The following is a 20260-nucleotide window of genomic DNA, read 5'->3' on the forward strand; positions in this document are numbered from 1 at the left end:
ACAGAGTAATCCAATGTACAAAGGTAGTACGGCAACAACACCCCAGACAGATACCATGCATGACTCCGACCAACCAGCCGGTAACACGTACAATCAGATAAATGATGATGATGTTTATGATCCATCGGGCCACGAATACAGCGAAATAAAAGACCAAGATGCTGACGGTAGAAATAAGCAAGTATCAGACTCCTGTCAAACAGACAACAACACGTACAATCAGGTAAATGAAGATGAAGTGTACGATCCATCGGGGCACGAGTACTACCAAATAAAAGACGAGGGTGACAGTGGTGAGGGTAACGGAGCGTTCAACTCTCCGTGCGCAAGTGGACATGATGGAATAAAAGACGAAGACATTGAAAGTGCGTCTGGACAAGACTCACAAAACGAAGAGCATGAGGACATTGACGATGACACTGTGAGATTTTATGCTGCTGCAGCTGAGGTTAGGTTGCCGACAACGGGAAGTGTTTGCGCCGAACCTTTACTTTACAGGGCGGATACTAACACTGAAGCATCTGTGAGCCGTAGAATGGAAAGGATGTCTGTTTCAATGTCCGCCGGTGGGGATCAGACAGCTTATGACTCCACTGCCCGCACAAATTGCACAGTCGTCTACGTACCTGTGACGTCAGATGATGTAGCTACCCCTGACACCATCGAGCATGAGGAGGCGGGGCAGTTAGAAAGACTTACGCCGGAAATTTGACCTCTGATTGTGTAGAATCTGAACTGGAATAACAAGGATTTCAAAATGAAACATGAAACTCAAAACATATTGACTTTGCTAAATTACGTGTGATGCCCTGAGATTTGGAGCAGATTCATAAAGCACGGAAACAAATGAATAGGTACAGGGGATTCAATTTATTTTTCTGTATATAAGCTTAATTCATAGATATCAAGATACATTTAACTGTTATTGCCTAGCTTGTACATGCGAAGAGATCTACAGGTATGTACATATCAGATGTGGTGCGTATACCACACAGTTAATGCTACTTGTGTTCGTTTTTCCTACATATTTCAATGTAATGGATTAACATATTTGTGTCTGGCCGGCAATGTTTCTGCGTTGCTGATGCCCAATGTGTAGCGCTATGGAATTCAAACATAGCGTATATGATAAAAACATATACAACAAACACATTATATTTGGATATAGTTTGCTCGAGAAGGAAAATAAGTAAATATGGTATCTACAGTTGTCAATCAAATCTGATTGGCCTACATAAGGCATTTCTATTACAGTATTGTTTATAGTTGGTCTGTAATTTACGCCAGCTAGCGGTTGCCATTTACACTGCATGGAACAGGGTCATACTGCTCTTCTAGGTCACAGTTGAATGTAAATTGTTTTGAACTGTGAGACGTTATAAAGCTGCCCACTTGCGGCTGCCATTGGTACTGCATGGCATAGGGCTAGTGTGCTCATCCACGTTACCATTGGATTTGGTAAAGGAAGTTGACACTTGGCAAAATGGAATTTGGCATTCCTCCATGGTCATTTCATTGTCAGATGTAAAAATTAATCTATGAATCTTTTAAATAAAATGGCCCTACAATTTAGCACAATTTTGCTTAAAAGGATGTGTACATAGTGTTGATTACCACTTCACTATCTTACAGTGATATAAAGGGCTCCCTTTCTTCCTAACGTTTTTGTATTACCGAGTCACTTACATCTTTTTAATACAAGGGGTACGTGTATACAAACGATCCCTAGCCGTAGATCAAGCGTCTTGTACTTAACATGTTGTGCTCTATCGTAAACTCACTTGTATGCTTATGTTGTATCTACTGTCAAGGCCATATCTTTGTATAATAAAACATTTACATGATGTGTCTGCACAGCGTAGCTCCTGAGTAGCCATCGAATTACTTACAACCCATTCTGTATTATATCAATGAATTTACGATGTTTTCTACTAAACAGTGATAGGCACAGTACTGAACCTTAAGGGCACAAATGTCTTATGTACATAATGGCACAGTTAATAAGTATTACATACGTGGGTTCAGTCCCGGAAATTGTACACCTAGAGCTATAACGTACATCGTACATCCTTATTCGTGCACACAATCGTGGGTCAAACATCTCAGTTGGATCTACAACCGTATATACAAGGAAATGTTTCTTAAATTTGGTTTACAAATGTGCCGAGTACATTTGAGGACTATTTTCCTCAGTTATTACTGCACAAAGCTGCTTGACTGAACTACTCTAGAAAGATGTGCAAAAATAAAATCATGCCTTGGAAACTGCTACATTTGCAAAAAGCCACATATCCCTAATATTCCGGCCCTGCATAAAACATAACGTTGTATGAAACAAATGGCACACGACTCATTAGATAGAGGGTTTCATGTACAATGAGACTTAATGAACAGTGCCGAAGTGCCGAATGAGTATATCCGGCAGTGATATCAATTTTCCTATTGGCCATACTCTTTAAGAAATCAAATAATTTCTGTCGGTTTCAGAAGACATGTCTCATCATTTCCCTTCATAAAAGAACGAGGACCACATGTACCACGTGGGAGAAACATCTAGTGGTTATTAGCTAATGGTACTGACGATATGAATTAGGTAGACAGATGCAATCTATAAATTCTTTTGAAACCTAGTCAATACTCATTAGCACTACAATAACATGTACTTACAGGGCATCTTACTAACGAGTCTTTCGGCAGTAACAATGTTACATAGCGAGTACTAAATAAACCAACCAACCAAACAAACAAACAGGTGAACAAACAAACTACCAAATTTATAGATATGGGTAATCTAGATCGATTCGTCGCCCTTCTCTGTGCTGTCCCCGTCATGTTCATTTTATGGCTTGCCTATCGTTCAGTGTTTTATAAACAAGTCATTTCTGATTCATGAATTCATGCAGATTAATGCCATAGAATTTGGGGGTAAGGCAACAGAAATAAGTTAATTAGAAGAGTAACTAATCGCATAGACGATTGTTCCCGACAGATTTTAGTTCGTGTACAATGAGAAAAACAGTCCAGTCACGTTTGAATAGGTAAACAGACACTAATGGTGAATTTTTATGTTGTATACGTAGCCTTAAAGGAGTCCTCGACTCTGGGTACTTTACAGTTTACGAAAAAAGCAGTCCCACGCGCATCGGAAAGCATTCAGTATTCTGCTTAACACCCCAATGTACTATGACTTATAATGTCCCCGACAACGTATGGCAAACGTTAGGTTACAAAACTAATTTCAACGGTAATGAAAAAACTCTTCTTGATATATGTACTCTAGGAAAATTTGTCCCTTTTGGTGTGCGTATTGCCCTTTATTTATGGCGAAAATAACATTACGTCAGAGTCTCTACTGTACTTATAGGGAATATACGAGTAGGGTCTGCATTGGTTAAGTGGGTGTCATGTTTGTTTTACAAACACGCCTCGCGTTATTCACCAAAAGTGGACTTTTGCAAACTTGTCCTGATTATGTATTCATTGATACATTATCTATTGGAAAATAACACCCCGTCTGGAGTTTAGTGCTTCTTTAACACAATTTAGGTCACTCAGACGCCAAATGAATGTTATATGTATGTCGCGATCCGTTACCCACGTAGAAGAGCTTCTATTTACAATCAACCTTATCCGAGTTTACTTAACGCCTTGTACTTAGTCCTGACCAGCCGGGCGTGCGGACTGAGAGGATCCTTGCTTCGGTTTTAGTCCATCCAGAACGGCGAGAAACGCCTCAGTTTGGTGAGGTCCATTTTACCCACGGTTCGTTGTAGTAGACGTAGTAGAAAATATTAAAAAGAGAGTAACTTATTGGGAAGAGCCATCGGGAGTACTTGTCAATCACAGCGACACCTCCCCTCAGAGGTACCTGAAATATACAACGTGAAACATAAGAGCATTTGTTTGTACGTATGGGCTGCAGATAGTAATCCCAGTCTTCATAGATACAGATATGTAAGGTGTTGAAAACAGCACTTAACAACATGCACATAAATTTCAGCCTGTAAGCATTGTGAATGAAGCAGAAATGAGAAAGAGGTCGCACCTGTGACACTTGTCTCATGAACGAACGCATTCCGTTCCGGAAGCTAAGGCCCGTCTTTTTGGGAGGATCCCCTTCCTCCTCAGATATGACCGTGTCGACTTGTACTTTCTTGCTCCCAACGTTGCCATTGTCCACATCGATGTCCAGGATTGTATGGACCCTTGATTCAGTGTCTGCTCCGTCATTATTCAGTTTCTTCATGCTAACCACCTCGCTTTCCTAATAGAACAATAAATAGCCGTGTAAGTCATCATTAATGTGACTCATATCGAGAGCGATCCTCATGCACGATGGCCTATCATTTAGCGACAGGACCATTTATTGAAATGCGTGCTATACTGAATCTGTGACACTGTGAATGTTTAATGGGAAAGCAATGTGATTTGTGATAATCATTTAACTAAATACTAACGTTGTGTATTAAATGGTATGTAAGGTATTGATCTACTTAATATAAAGCTTTATGGAAATTTATCTGAAACAATTCCAATGTCATGTCACCTCCATGAAGCTGACTGGCTCTGGCACGGGCACCGACACCTTCCTTTTCTTGACTCGGGACGACCGGAAGTTGACGGCTGCGTACTCCACCAGCGCGGCGAAGGTGAACAGGAAACACGTGATCAAGTAGACGTCGATGGCCTTGATGTAAGAGATTTTAGGCATGGTGGCTCGGGCGCCGCTGATTAGCGTGGTCATCGTCAAAACGGTGGTGATACCTGACGTTTTCAAAAAGAAACTATAATCAGATACAGCTTGCAATACTTGGATATTCTTTATCTGTATTGGTAGGGTGGTCACAACACCAGACTTCGAAGCAGTTACAGTTACATCTGTCCTGACTCCTTGTGTGGCATTCATTTTACAACTGAGGATAAACAACAGAACACGCAATTATTGAACTTATCTATATCAGAATCCGTTCACCCATCAACACAGTGCCTGTAAGCATGAAGATCATAGTCTAGTCTTGGCCTAAGCTTTTGCTTTAATAATGTTTAATTTCCCATCATTTTCCACAAACTGCATGAAAAGAGACAAAGTCACTAATAGTATACAGACCGCTCCTTGTCAGTAGCAATGAATACACGTCTTCATTTGAGAGGGTCGGCAAATTAGTAACTTTACAGTACTACTAGTAAAGCTGCTGAACAAGATCTAAGACTTACCAAGAGCGACTCTGGCGGGCACTGCTTCTGAATTGATCCAGAAGGAGACCCATGACAGCACCACCAGTAAGGTGGCCGGGAGGTACGTCTGGAAGATGAAGTAGAAAGCCTGGCGGTGCAGCTTGAAGCAGAAGCGAACGTTGGAATGTTCTCCTGTATCAGGGGATAGAAAAATATCCGTGTAAGACTTATAATGTAATTGTTACAGTTAGTTGAGATAATTGTTTGAAAATCATGAATGCAAGAATCTTTTAAGTCAAAGATGGGAAAACACACTACTCATCATATCAACAGATTTGCTCACCTTCCTCTGTTCCAACAGAAGCCGGGGGAGGGGGGCAAGGGAAAATGGACATCACTGATTAGAACTCAACATTGCTGAAAAGTATTTGTTCTGTGTTTACAAAGCATTGCTAACAATACATGTATGTATTTTGACATTTCCCTCTGTGTACGATGAAATTAACAAACTGTACTTATCGACATGTATCAGTGAGCTGAGTCACATGACAATGTATAATGAAAAATGGCACTTTAGAGTCATCCTCCTCTCAACGAGACATTAATGAAAAGTCTGAAACTATTCTTTTTTTTTGCGACGTGTTCGTAAACCCAAGTGGGTATATATGTACGATAAATTTCTTTATTCATTCCATACATTCTACATAATTTTTGCTAAGACACCCAGGCTCTTGTGTGTACAGTACAGACCTGACTCGTATCTGGACGTCCCCTCTATGACGTTATATTCCCCGATGAGGAACTGTTGTAACTTCAGACTCTCCACGCCGTAGATGGACGCATTCCCGTCCTTCCAGCGAAACACGATATCGTCCGTTTTGTATCCATCTAAGAATGGAACAGAGTTAGGCGAACATGTTTAAGATTAGAGAAACTTCGTAGACTGTTAACATGCAATTTGTTCAGGTAATTTTCTTGTTTCAGACAATTATATAGAACTACAGTTACTGTTTTCTACTCTAATGAATGTTACTTACAAAATCATATCCAGTTGCTTGAGTAATTGCTAGTTGGTGTATCTTTAAGTTATTACCTGGTCCTTATAACCTTCTTCGATGAATGTTACTTACAGCTTTCAAATTCCAGGGTACAGTTTTGTGAGTCCATCGGATACTTCTTCAAATCCATGTCACATGCAGCTCGTGCCGTGATCCTAGAAAACAATGAAACAGTTGCCATTGATGATGTATCGAATAAACTTATAAGTACGGTACAATTATAGTTCACTGAGTTAATCATAGTGTGTTCGACCGTCCATATCAACAGAATTCTTCAGTCAGAGGTAGCATAGCAGACGGCTTTTTGGGGATGAAAAGGGCAATATCATCGATAACACAGTCCTTTACACCTCCACCGGCCTTAAATGACAGTTTTTAATGATATACAAATTAACGGGTTACAAAGAACGTCTGCTAGCTATGACATACACTAGCTATGACGTTACGTTAGCCGGAGAAGCTGTGATACCGAATGAATATTGAAGGCGTAGTCCATGATAATTTTGCGTGGCACTTTAAGAATGATGCCAACGTTGAGTTACTGGCTGCCAATGCCAGTTGGCCTTGCCTCCGTGTGTGTAACAGCTACCATACGTTATCTGTAACCCGTAAATTGGTATATCATTGAAACATGTCATATAATACCCTTGGAGGTGTAAAATAATCTTTGAACGTCAATCACGCACAATTCAGGGCACAAAGAGTGGAACAGACGTATATCATTAGTGGGTGGAACACAAACCATACAGACCAGTGGTGCAGAACAATCGATGAATCATCTGGTTACTGCAGTGCGTAAGAGATAAATTCCTGCGGTAATTAGTCAGGAGGTTAATGGAGCATGCATCGAGCTGCCGCGCCTGCTGAGGGCCACCATTTATAGCAGTGCAATCTGTGCGCTATCAGTGCGCCGATTAGGGCTGGAAGTGAAGACAGCTCGCCCAACCATTGTTAGATCATCCGCCCCTTTAGATGTCATTCTAGTTTATAAAACCAGTCAACATGGTACATCTTGGCGCCTTGAAAAAACACTTCTCCAAAATCGACGAGCGAAATTTCACAATCCATCGTCATAAATGGCTTGATAGTAAGTTCACACAGCTCTCTCACACAGCTAGAACATATTGACTTTATAGACATCGTATCTGTCCCAACTTTCCTTACAACTACAATGATTATTTGAATGTTAGCTTCTTTAAGGTATCTTCCACTCGGATACTCATATGTATCCCAATAGGCAAACTTTATATATTCCAAATACTTTGCAAGGCGACATCTATTCTCTCCGCGTTTCTAACCTACACGATTGAAATCACACACACAAATCAAAAAGCCCTCAGTTCTTTCATGAATGTTGCGGAACTAGTTGAAAGTCATGTACAGTGTCCGATCAAAGTGTGGCGTTACGATTTAGCCATGTTGCCTATCAGACTACATGTCTAGCAGCTATGGAAGCTTTGTCCTGTGAACGAGCCGAGGAATTGCAATTTGTACTTGCCGGCAAACCGCCAGAAATGGCGCTCACGCAGTCACCTCCATCCTAAGCATTAACTCCGCCTTAACTCTGCTGTGCTCAAAAGCTTAATCTTTATCGTCTCACGCCGCCAACGTCTTTCTCTTCAATCCTACTTGAAACCCAATTAGAAAGAAATCGTACGTGAAATTACAACAGGACTCAAAGGAAGGTGGACAGAACAACTTTTCACGTCTTCTAATTGTTTTAAAAGGTCACCCGTTACCCCTGGTTTTTCCACCATTCCCAAGGAGTCTTGTGAATATCTAAGAAAGTCCGGTGGTAACCATCTGTCTTTGCATCTGCCTAGCGGTCTTACATATGTCGAAAGTTTATCCTTTGATACAACAAATAATCTACTAACATTCTCCTCTCTTAAGGATCTATTACCATCGTCATCAGAAGCTAAACACAAGCAACACGTCATTCGATGCAAATTTGTAATGAGAATGAGACTGAATATTGGCCCATCCCCGTTAGAACAAACTTTATGATTCTCGAGCTCAGCGCACTGTACTAAATTCTATGAGGCTGATCCATCTTCAGGAGTGCATCCTGCAGCCATCATGGCGTGATTAGCACATATGTGATGTGCTTTACAGGCCACCAGGTTACTCTATTTCACGCTTCGTTAGGAATGTGCGTCTGCTGGGATCCAGGAGTCGGAGATGCTTCACGCTAGACTGTTCGATTTCAGAGTCAAACACGCGCAGTTAAAGGGGATCATCATCCTTGATGTCCAAAGAATACAGTAAAAACGAACAGCCCACCCATCATGGTCACTATCACGTACATGTATAATTCACAGGGCAATGATTTTACTCCAAATCAATAAGATCCCTCGTTGTTATCAGGTCACTAAACATATAGCATGAATAGGGCCCCAACTACTTAGCTATTGATTAATTTTACGACATTCATCATTTCATTAGAGGAGCTGATAATCCAAACAACCCATCTACGGCCGCATGGGACTTTTCAAGGGGCCAGAGGAGCCTTTCAATCAACGTGCATGACAAATCCCATTCAGGTGTTAACATTCAGCTAAGTTGAGCAGATATGTCATCAGGACTTATAGATTTTCGTTTCGGTTGGTTAAACCGGCTCTACTTCATCTTCAGTTGGATGGAAGTGGTCTGATTTTATCAATTTTACGACATATGTTCAATCTCACGCTTCCAGTCCACAGGTGTATATGCCGTGTCAGGTTTACTAGATTCTGGTATTAACTTCTACAAGCAAAATGACCTCAAGCAGGTAACTCAAATGTGAACGTTAACCCTCATACACCCCAGCATTTTTGCGACTAAAATGACCGAACGTGGTGCAAACGGACCCCATTATGTTTTCTTCAGTAATGCATATATGCATATTCATGTATATACTTTAGTATATACTTAAGATTTTTTCGTTGGTCATTGACGTACATGCATTATACAAACAAATACATTGCTTCGTTGCTTCATTCGCTCATTCATTCCTTCAGGCCATGGTACATCTAAAACATAGACAGTGAACTGACATTCATACATAACATGTTAAAACATCACGTTATGTAGAATAAAAACGAGTGGGTGGGAGGACTAGTGGGTAATACTAAGACCAATGCCGACTCAACGAAAAGGCCTCAGAATGGCATAGCGAGTGTATTATAGTAATCTCAGACGGAAGAAGGTGGGTTGCAAATGAGTGCGCCTGGCGTCAAAGCCTAGGGTGTCCACCCGGACGTCTACGTACAAAGAGTAAACCGGTGTACCGAAAGTGCGAAAAGGAACGAAAAGGAACGAAAAGGAACGAAAAGGAACGAAAAGGAGCGAAAAGGAATGGAGTATGAAGCAAACTTAAATAAAATCAATGAGAATATAAGGAATCGGTACTGCGGGCGTTAGAAGCCTATGAAACGTGTTTTATTTTACCGAGAATTTGACATTATCAAATTTTTACAGCGCTGTTTCAGGCTGTTGTTTTTGTGTGGCTAAATTATTCTTTGAAGATCTGCGAAATACAAAGAAACGGAACTGAGATAAGAAAGTAAGGACTAAAATTCATTGGGTGGTAGATGAATATCGATTATTATACATTTTCAGGATGAGGCAAGATTGTAACGTTGTTGTTGTATTTGGGTGGCTTTTATTCTCCCTAGAGGGGAGCGCCGCATACAAATGACCCGCGAAATCCGGTCAGGAAAGATATGCTAATAAACTGCTGCCCCACGAGCATGACAGCTCCTTTTAACAGGGCCAACAACATGGTTTTCTGGAGACTGGAGACATATCTTCTCGCTCGTTCACAACGAAAGAAAAGCTGTAAAAGGAGAGACATATATACATTGTACCAAAGAGATTTCATCAAGTTGTACCATGAGTATTCATCATTTTGGCGGGAAGAAAGGTGCCAACGTGAGAAATTTGTGCAAAGGATATTGGTAAATACAATTTCTGTCAACAATTTTCCGTCATATTCAATACAAATAGATTTCTGCCTCTTGCGACCGACATCAGGCCCTCGCTGATGATAAAAAATCCCAATGCCGGGTTTAGATGTCCTGGTTGCAAAACAAATTTAAGGCGTTGTATTAATATTAATGAAAGTGTGAAAAAAAAGGAAGGAAAAATAATTCCCAACATGCTGGGCTCGAACTTCCGATCGTCGACTTCCCTGGGTTCGAACATGCGACCTATATTTCTCTAAGGTCAAGTTCTTACAAATTGTGCAATACATATACTTGTAACTTTGCTATCATTGCATTTTTTTAACAACTATATCCACATAGCATGGCTTTTTATGATAAAATATGCGCAATCGTTCTCGACATAATCCATTTCTTCTTGTGAAATTTTATAATATAAATGTAATATGGATATTCTAAGGAATGTTATAACGACATTAACACGTACATGAACATAGATATGCATAGATAGGTCTCATCAATATTCATTCCTCCATTGAACCATTGCTATAGGAATTTCGTGGAACAAGCCGCAAAATGCATTTGCCGATCACAGTTTACCTTTTCCTAATATTACCATCGATTTTATTTGGATTTGCTTCATACTTCGTTCCTTTTCGCACCTTTTCGATCCTTTTCGTTCCTTTTCGTCCCTCTTCGTCCCTTTTCGTCCCTTTTCGTCCCTCTTCGTCCCTTTTCGTCCCTTTTCGTCCCTCTTCGTCCCTCCTCGTCCCTTTTCGTCCCTTTTCGTCCCTTTTCGCACTTTCGGTAGACCCGAGTAAACTACTGTAAGTACTGCTTGGCTGCTACATTAACATCTAAAAAGCGACATGATAAACTGTGACGTCGGTATTTCTTGCACATTATCATAGTCCATGCAAAAATTGCGTTATAGTAGATGTTAACTGACATCTATAGTAGATGTTAACTGAAAGTCACCGAGGGAATTTTTTCGGATTAAAAATGTTCAAAATGCTCGAATGGCACCTGCGCAGGCACCTGAGGGTTTGTGAAAGTGTAGAGGGCAATATTAAATTTCATACGTATTGATATCATAAGTCACAGGGAGTCATAACCAACTGTGTCTAGGGCCCCCTTTTCACTAGACGGCGATCGCGTTGCGCTCTCACTGTGAGCTTAATAGGATTCATATGTGTAGCCTTTTATTTCATACTGGGTATATCATACAGCATGTAAAAGTGTGACTTAGGGAACAACAAAACACACAAAGTGTAAAACAAATTCGTTTCCTTTCTATACAATTCGTTGAGCGTTCTGTCAAATTTTAGGTCGCAGAGAAAGCGCGGCGAGAGCGCCGTCCTAGTGGAGAGGGTATAACTAACCTCATTCCGTAAAGTATCCCTCCGTCGGGGTCGAGCCGAATCAAGCGGTTGTCCACTGTAACCTTGTGCATGAAGGACTCTTTTGCGTTGGGAATGAACGTGTCGGGGACCCAGAGCTTCTCGGCAAGACGTCCGTCAAGACTTAGACTCTTTTTGGCATTGGAAAATGCCAGGCGTTCATCTTTCCAATACTGGCGTAGGAAGACAGTAATGGTGTAATCCTGAATACACAGAAGAAAAGAGTCAACCAACTTGCATAGACACACCTAGTACCTATGTGAGGTGATCATTTCCAACATGCTAGGGAGGAAGATATTTGAATGTGCAAGAAAATGACACTGAAAAGTAAGAAGGCAGAACCCTGTAAGTTTGTAGCATAGAATAGTCAAGACTATCATCAGATACAGAGTGATCCTATGTCAAATTATGAAATGCGTATCGAAGCTAATTATAATCTCCACTCTAACTCAGCTGTTACTGGTAATTTACAAAACACAGTTTGATTTAATACGTGTGGACTATATTTGGTTCTTGCTGTAGCTAGATGACCAAAATTCTGTTGGTTCACAACAAGGCATAACTTTCTGTGTGTATGTTTTGTGTAGATTTTGCGCAGAAAGAATCAGTACTACTGTCACGTCCATGAAAGTTGTTGGCGTTCAGAATTCCAACCTGCTTTGACATCTAAGAATAACTGGGGTATGTGGAGCTCTGCTCTAAAACATGTATTGCTGCCACTGTAAATTACATACATATAGATGCGAATGATCTCTATGTTGGATAAATGCTTGCTTGGTCTTGTTGGCATCTGTCGTACATACTTTGCTGCTCAGGTTACACACAAATCAATTCAATGGCAAATTTGTGTGTGGAGGTTTCCAAGCCCTCCTAGGGCGTTCCACATCTTTTCATCATCGACAAAACGGACCATTAGATGGATTCCGAGGAGCCGGATCAGATTTATACTCCTTGACCCTGACCCATGCGTGTGCTAAATCCAACCTTATTAAACCTTTTCGATTGTAAATTGGAGCTAAAGGTCCCCATAAATCATTTTTGTCAGCTACAAGAGAGAGTGTTAAAGTTCGGAACCGGCCAGTCATGAGCAGGAAAAGTGGAATTTCAATGCCGTCATCAAACTAGCATATCTTAAAAAGTATTTTGAAACTCTCAACGATACAGGCAATTATATTTCAAACTTCCCAATGTAAATATTCATCTTGAACATTCTCTCTCATTTATTCTCACTCATACGCTTCGTTTTACTATTGATTTAGATAGTTCCACTGCTAGTGGGTATGGATCGACATAGATATTCGGTTCCTCAATATTACAATCACCCTATGAACGATAGAAGCGTTCAAATGGCGGATTCCCCTGGTTTATGCATGCTGCTTCAAGTGATTCGAACGCCCAAGGCATCAGCAGGCAACTACCATCAGACCCCTGCGATTCATCTTCGGTAACGGAGATAAAGTAGCAGGGCTGGACCTCTCATCTATTGCCTTACTTTGTTGGGAATGCATGAAGAAACAAAATGAATTGATGTTCTAAACACTGTCGACACGCCCGCAATGGCAGACGAACATCACTGGTGATACCGCATTGTGAGAACGTCTGCTTGCGTGCTTCAATGTTGATGGCTAGACTCTGAGAACTAGGGCTGGGTATCGGTACAGTGTACCGGTACAAAACCGGTTTTTCTTATTGGACCGGTCCTGAAAAACCGGACCTGAAAAAAGTAGGTGGACCGGATATTGGACCTTTTAGAAAATTAACAGATTATTTGATCAGGCATTCACACGTTTTAGCGCTTGCAGGCGGAAGAAAATAACAAGAGCGAAGCAGATTATAGTTAATAGTCATTTCTACCAAGTTTTACAGTCAATTGTACAGGTGCAGTTAGCGTTGTAGGATTTTAAAACACCAGTGTGAGTCTAATACTCCACCAAACTGATTTCTTTGTCGTAAAATGGACCATTGGTATGATTCAGACTGAATCAGGTCCAGGTTCAGGTCCGGACCTGGACCTGATCCTCTGAACCTGAACCGGACCTGGACATGAAGTTTCTGTACCGGTACCCAGCCCTACTGAGAACAATGGCTGCATATGGATAGACAGGAAAAAAACTGCAGATTGATGGTACCTAAATAAATGAGTCTACACACAGATAAATCTACCTTTTCAAAGAGTGCTATATGTCATTTGTAGCCAAAAGAAAGTCGATATCTATGTGTACATTGTAAAGTTACAAGTAAACACGACTCCTGAGATGACAAAATGTACGTCCAAGATTTCCTCCTTTCGTGGAAGCGTCTTTGTCACTGAGTCTCACTAACGGTGAAGGATATCGCCTGCTAGCGTCTGTAAAGTGATTATGATATGCCTTGGACAAGCAAAAATGACAAGTTGGGTATCGATCTGACAAAGAAAACAAAATGGAGTATGCTGAGATGCAAAGCCATGAAATGTTCGAATCGCAACTTTAACGGTCATAAATCTTCTACGAGCAGCTTTATCCAACTCATGTCTGCGGAGAATCTCGGGCCAGCCAACTCGAAGCTCCCTACTGCAGCTGTGCAAGCTTTGGTTTCCTCACACGCATTGAAGATTCGCCGCACATCTGCGCATCGCTCGAAACATTTCGACATTCCAATAAAGTGGACACAAATAGACTTCATTTGGTTCATTTAGCGATAGCCCGCTGGTGCCGTTACTGGTGTGGACAGAGTGATCCCGCCACTATATCGACCTGCATTGATGCATGCCCTGTATCCAATCCACTCTAATCCACTACATGCATTAGCGCTGACCAGGGGTGACAGAGGTACATCGTGTTACATCCTTCAGACCAGCCCATTCATCCTCTACTTGTCAATCATATCTCTTCTCAATCAATACAACATACTAGTTCTCGCCCCAAGCTACTGCTTGGAACGCATTGTCCATGCATGTTCATGATCTTATATCGGAGAGTGGTCATGCATCCTTCCATGTCGTGGATATTTGTCACCAATAGAGTAATGTCAGCAAAGCTGTAAAAACTTAGTGCTTATACATGTATGTGTCAATATCTATAAACCTGCCCACGGAAATCGATATGACTCGAGGGTTTATCCTTGCCATGCGTTTCTGGTACTTTAGCTCAGAATTCCTTACTTTATTGCAGTGGGCAGATTATCTGAGTGTGCCATTTGGCTGTCTGTGACGCCATGGAGCTTTACTTTTATCTGTGAGAACCCCGTTGTGTTGAGACAATCTATTCTTGAGGAATGAACTGGAGACAATGTCTGTTGACTGGAGACAATGGGATCTGCTCAGGACAGTGTGTCCGTGGTGAAAAGTGGTCAAAATGCGACATTATGTGCACTAATGGCAAATTACTAGACAGATTACCTTAATGATAGATATGATAAATAAGAAATAAAAAAAGAATTGGATTATAATTCTGTAGGGCAATGGGGAAGGGCTCGAATATACTTATATCGTGGACAAAAGTTCATCACAAAATTCCATCACAAAATATCGAGCAATCCAAGTTCTCTGGTGAAGACCTAATCATTTCTCAAACCGACCCAGTTTGTTGAATGCAAAATCGTTGAAGGCTTGTCCCAAGTGGACAATACTCGTAAAATAAAAATGAAAGGGGCTAAATTGTCCACATGGCCATCTGTGCCGATAGCCATGAAGTGCTATTGAAAAGCTTGTACGACAAATTGGATAATCCCCTACATAGCGTTATCATTGTCGTTATCGCGCGCTATCCCGCGTTATTACAATGGACTGGATGTGTCGTAAAGCAGCAGGAGGGACGGACCAGGAGGGTTTGGTTTGATTTGGCTTGATACAGATCTACATTAGTGACTGATACGTCATTTGTAGAGAATCACCAACTCTATGCGGAATGATTTGCACAATCGCACGTGTGGTGGGGTGTGGCTCGGGTGTGATACGGCAGGATTCGAACTCGAGACCTCTCGGTCCTGAGCAAAACACGCTCCCGCTGCGCTGCGCGGTCTCACGCGATCCCGCGGTCAGGAGGGAGATCATGATGGACAGGGGCAGTCGGAGATACGTATGAAGAAGTTGGAAGTCATTATTTTGCTGCAAATCATAATCAACTCTAAAAGTAGCAGACTTATTCACAAACACGCCACTGTCCGTTTTGCCCTCCTCCCGTTTATTAAAGTACATTGCATAGAGGGAGATAGAGGAAACCATCAGCTGCTTGTATAGAAATCGGTGTAGATGAGTCTATTATGATAATTTGTCTATCCGTGTATGTCGCTTACATTCACAACACGTCAGGGAAAATGCTCACCCCAATGCCATTAAACATGTGTTGAAAATCTACCAAACACTGACCTGCAGGTCCTATAAAGACGTTATCTAGTTCAGCTAACATCGTTGCTCCTTATTCGGGTTGCTGCAGCCGATGCTGCTTAGCCAAAGTACCACCCTTCACTGGCCATATCTTTAACCTAACCGGAGAATCTCGTTATTTGGGCAGTAAACACGTTGAAGGTCACTCTGTTTGAGTCCATCTCCCCGCGCGAGTCACAGCGTGAAATAGAGGTGAAGACCTACCGTTAGGGTTCTGCAGAGGGAAGCTGCAACTACTTTTGAGCTTCACACATAAGGTGGAAGCGTAGTAGTATTTACTGTAATCCTGTTACTTCAGTCGTTGCTTTTCAGTTAAATCATTTACGCTAAATCACAAATTGCAAGGCCACGTTTGGGATCTATGTCTGCCGTGGTGATTCAAATCTACTTTCGCTGATGGGTTTCATTCCTGATCATTGCAAGGATTTTCTTACGTAAGTGTTTGGCTATGTCTGAAAAGAATGTAATGTGCAGGGATTGGCTGCTGGGCTGAAGTTACCTCACGGGATTTTTACGGGATCAGTACTCTAAACCTCACTTCGTAACAGGGCGTCTTCAGGGAAGTCGTTTTTATCAACCCTCTCATCGGGTACGTGGGAAGTGATGTCAACCTCAAACAACCATTGATCTTCGACTCAACGATGTTACTCGGGACATTTGACACGGCTTCAAATATGACTCTCTACAAGTCATTTTTGCTGAGTGACAGAGAGCTACTTGAATATTGAGAGCCTTTAGATGCGACCCATAATGACCTGAAAGCTCGCAACATGCTTTTAAAGTAGGCCTTCAGTGAACTGTATCCATCACTACAGCCCCTTTCTGCATCATTAACATGAAGGTGTCACGAAGGTTAGCATATTGACTAAGTTAAAGTTTCTGCAATATCCTTTCAGTGGCTTATCACGGGCTTACCGCGGGCACCATGCAATATCCTGTGTAGTTACTGGCTAGGCGGTAAGACTCAAATAGCCACCATCAATTTACTTTTTTCTTTACCGGGGACTTTTGGAGAGTACTCGCATAGACAGTTGATTCCATAAACTTTGTGTATGTGCAAAGTGAAAACACTACTATTTAAACTTTTCGAGTTTCCGTAAGTCGCCTTAATGTACCCGAGATATTAAAAGTTACGTACAACGGTGCTATAAGGAAATCATAAATGCGCTTCCAACATTTGTGGTCTAGTGCATGTTGAGCTTACGTTTTACAAATTTGCAGAATATCTACAATTTGTAATAGGTAAACAAAATTTTCATTCTGTTTCAATTATAATTATAGGTATTTTGTCTACTTTACTGGTGACTTTTAGATGTTCATTTGAACAGTATCTGTAAGGCGTTATCTTTCCTTTAATTATGTATTTATTATGTTTCATTGATCAGAGACATAACTCCCTCTCATAGACAATATGTACCAGGCACGGCGTACCGTGCCAAACTCTCCGACATGCAACGTTTCAGTAGTCAGAGTCTGGCAACATTCCGAGCACGACGCGTGTTGCCAACAAATGAAGCAAATATTAATCAAACGTACAGGACAGAATATGCTGACAACCGCTTTATTATCATCCCCTGGATGGAATAATTTTCTACGGAAGTGGAAACAATCCATACAATGCTGAAATATGCCGGATATTCCTGACAGAACACATTCATCAGATGAAACGAGAGGAAATTCTGACAAATATTCGCCATTTGTTTCCAGGTTGAAGGAAATTGTTCGTTATATCACCCTTGTTTTATCACACTTGTTGCCTCCAGCTAAGACAAACGATTGACAGTGGTCCGCTCGATTAGTGTTTAATAATACAGTCAAACCTGGATTCAGTAGCCACTCAAGGGACTGAGGAAACATGGCTGCTGAGGACAGTCGGGGACAGGGTGGGGTTAACTATGTAAAGATGTAGGGGACTGTTTTAGGGTGATTTGCAACTTGAGGTGGTCGGTTGCCCTACCAGGTTTGGCTATATCCTATTAAATGAAGAAATCTCTTTCAGCTATCATCTCAAGAACAAGCAGCCATTATCGCTTTGAAATTTATACAGCAGAGGTTAAAAGAATTCATACATGGTGAACTTACTGTAAATACCAAAATATTCATATTTCTCTCTCTTTTTGATGTCCGTTGCATTCCTTTACATATTTAGGTCTACATCACCTAGCGTTACATTCTTACCTATTTTAATTATTCATACAGAATTTCGGCAAACATCAGTGCATTCTGCGTCAACGTAGAGATGCTTTTAGTGTTCTAATTGAATTAATACCCAAATAACGCGATGACGAATGGGTAACCTTTGAAAAATAGACTGTTACTGAGCCACATAATCCTGACTCGAAATTGGTCGTAATTCCGACGATGTCGCCAGGGAAAACTGAATCCCATTTTGGCACATGGAACAAAATTGTAATGTAGCCTATCAATGGTGATTAAGTGGTATATCAGATCGAATGATAGCGGAATTACAGCTTGCTATTAACCTACAGGACTTCTGATGTTACCGAGGTAGTGGGTGATGCATCATCGTTATTTCCTACAGCTCAGTCGTACTGACCTCGCCACATTGGATACATCCTGGACGGGATGAAAATGATGAGAAATGGCGAAGTTCTACAAGACGGACATGTCCCGGGGAACCCTGGTCCTTACATCAAGTAAAAGGGATCCCCGAAAAGCTGAGGTAATGGTGTACAGACGAAGATAAATTGCCTGTCGACTTTAGGTTTTAAGGAAGATGGGCGCTCTCCTTAAGAGTGTAAAACGATTTGGGTATTAGGAAAAGCCACCCTGCAGGCATGGTGATACCGCTCTTCCTGCTGGGGAATAAAGAGGATGACGCGCATTGAACAGTTAATGAAAGAGTCGGTATGAAAGTCACCGAGGGATTGCCAAATACATCCTATATGTCACAGCTGCCGTAATACGGAACTTATTCAGGGATGAGAGTACAAAGATGTGCTCAACTGACAGCGCGCTCTCTAAAAATAAAGTTTAAAAGGATCCTGCCTGGTGATGTGTGGGTAACTATGCCGAGGGGTGGTTATACAGGCCTTACAGATACATGTACACACAAAAGGGTTGCAAATAGCATAACATGGTTGGCAACTTTCGTGTATCTGTGACGAATTCTCGATCGGCTGAAGAGCAACCGAAGACTGATCTGTGTAATTCAATGAGCCGGGAATGTTGGCCGTTATCTCGCACATCGAGAGTGGCGCAGAGAGACAGAACCTTATCACACCTATCGGAATAGGTTTACAGATGATATTATCAAACGTTTGCAAACAAGCCAGACTGTGAAACATGCGAAACAATACAAACTTTTCCCGGTTTATATCCTTCATCTACATACATATCACATGTTTTACACAGGGTAACGACGTAGCCGAGATAGCCAAACAAGCCTCTTTGAACTTAAATGAACTATTTTTGCACATTGAATTGTTTTCTTAACATTTAGAAGTTATTTCAAACTTCAATCTTTTGTACGCAGTATTATGTCCTATTATGTACTAGACTGACTTACAGAGAAAGAAAGATTGAATTGTGGGGTACGAACTTGAGATTTCCAGTTTTACCATGCAGCAAACGGCCACTAATGCAAGATGTAGATTTGAATAGGAGCGAACATTTCATATGTAAATGAGAAAATTTGTATGCCCGAAGCATCCTCAGAGAAATTACAAACACATTAAGGGACCTCAAAACTGATAAAGAAATACTAGAGAGGATTCGAGGTGATTTTAAAAGAGATGTATGGAAGAAACTTCATTGTGTAGAAAATTAGCACCAAATATACCTTTAAATTTTGAGCTCGATTCTGTGAGTTATACTGAGGCCACAGCAAGTAAATTTTATGGATGACATTCTTTGAAAGTTGCAAAAATAGTGAGATAGGGCGACAAAAACAAGATGGGAGCAAAAAACAAGCTGGATGAATTTTCAAAATACACACCATAATACACACCATAAACCATACAAGAATTGAAGTGACGACAAGGTATTCACTCCTGTATTCAAGAAGTGCACTAGTGTAGTAAAGGTGAAACTAGTGTGGTAGATCGACTGATATCCCTTACCAAGTCGGTAATTGCAACTACACTCATGGCTGTCCAACATTATCCAACAGGTTTGACTTTCTCAGCTACAGCCATGGCTGCCTTACTACTAGCGTCTCTTCTACACCGACATTTATTAGGATACAACACAACCTATTTACCCATTTTGGTACTTTATCGTCATGTTGACCATCCCTGCAAAAGAATTTTTTCTGAAATCAGGCAAAAATTAATGACAGCGCAGCATCAAATATACCTTTTTGAGCTCGATTCTGTG

General features: G+C 41.1%; 1 protein-coding gene across 1 annotated transcript in view; it reads right to left on the bottom strand.

Moving 5' to 3' along the window:
* Nucleotides 1-869: 869 nt before the first annotated feature.
* The window catches only part of LOC118413935 (gamma-aminobutyric acid receptor subunit beta-1-like), a 41698-nt gene continuing 22307 nt past the window's right edge, over nt 870-20260 (bottom strand). The window contains exons 5-12 of the mRNA XM_035817600.1: nt 11539-11759; nt 6306-6388; nt 5926-6063; nt 5519-5524; nt 5215-5367; nt 4547-4764; nt 4046-4264; nt 870-3868 (exon numbers count right to left, since the gene is read on the bottom strand). Of these exons, the coding sequence (XP_035673493.1) occupies nt 3734-3868; nt 4046-4264; nt 4547-4764; nt 5215-5367; nt 5519-5524; nt 5926-6063; nt 6306-6388; nt 11539-11759 (1173 nt within the window). The 3' untranslated portion in view covers nt 870-3733. The remainder of the gene's footprint in view (nt 3869-4045; nt 4265-4546; nt 4765-5214; nt 5368-5518; nt 5525-5925; nt 6064-6305; nt 6389-11538; nt 11760-20260) is intronic.

Source organism: Branchiostoma floridae, chromosome 4, assembly GCF_000003815.2.
Source record: "Branchiostoma floridae strain S238N-H82 chromosome 4, Bfl_VNyyK, whole genome shotgun sequence".
In the NCBI taxonomy this organism is placed as follows: Eukaryota; Metazoa; Chordata; class Leptocardii; order Amphioxiformes; family Branchiostomatidae; genus Branchiostoma; species Branchiostoma floridae.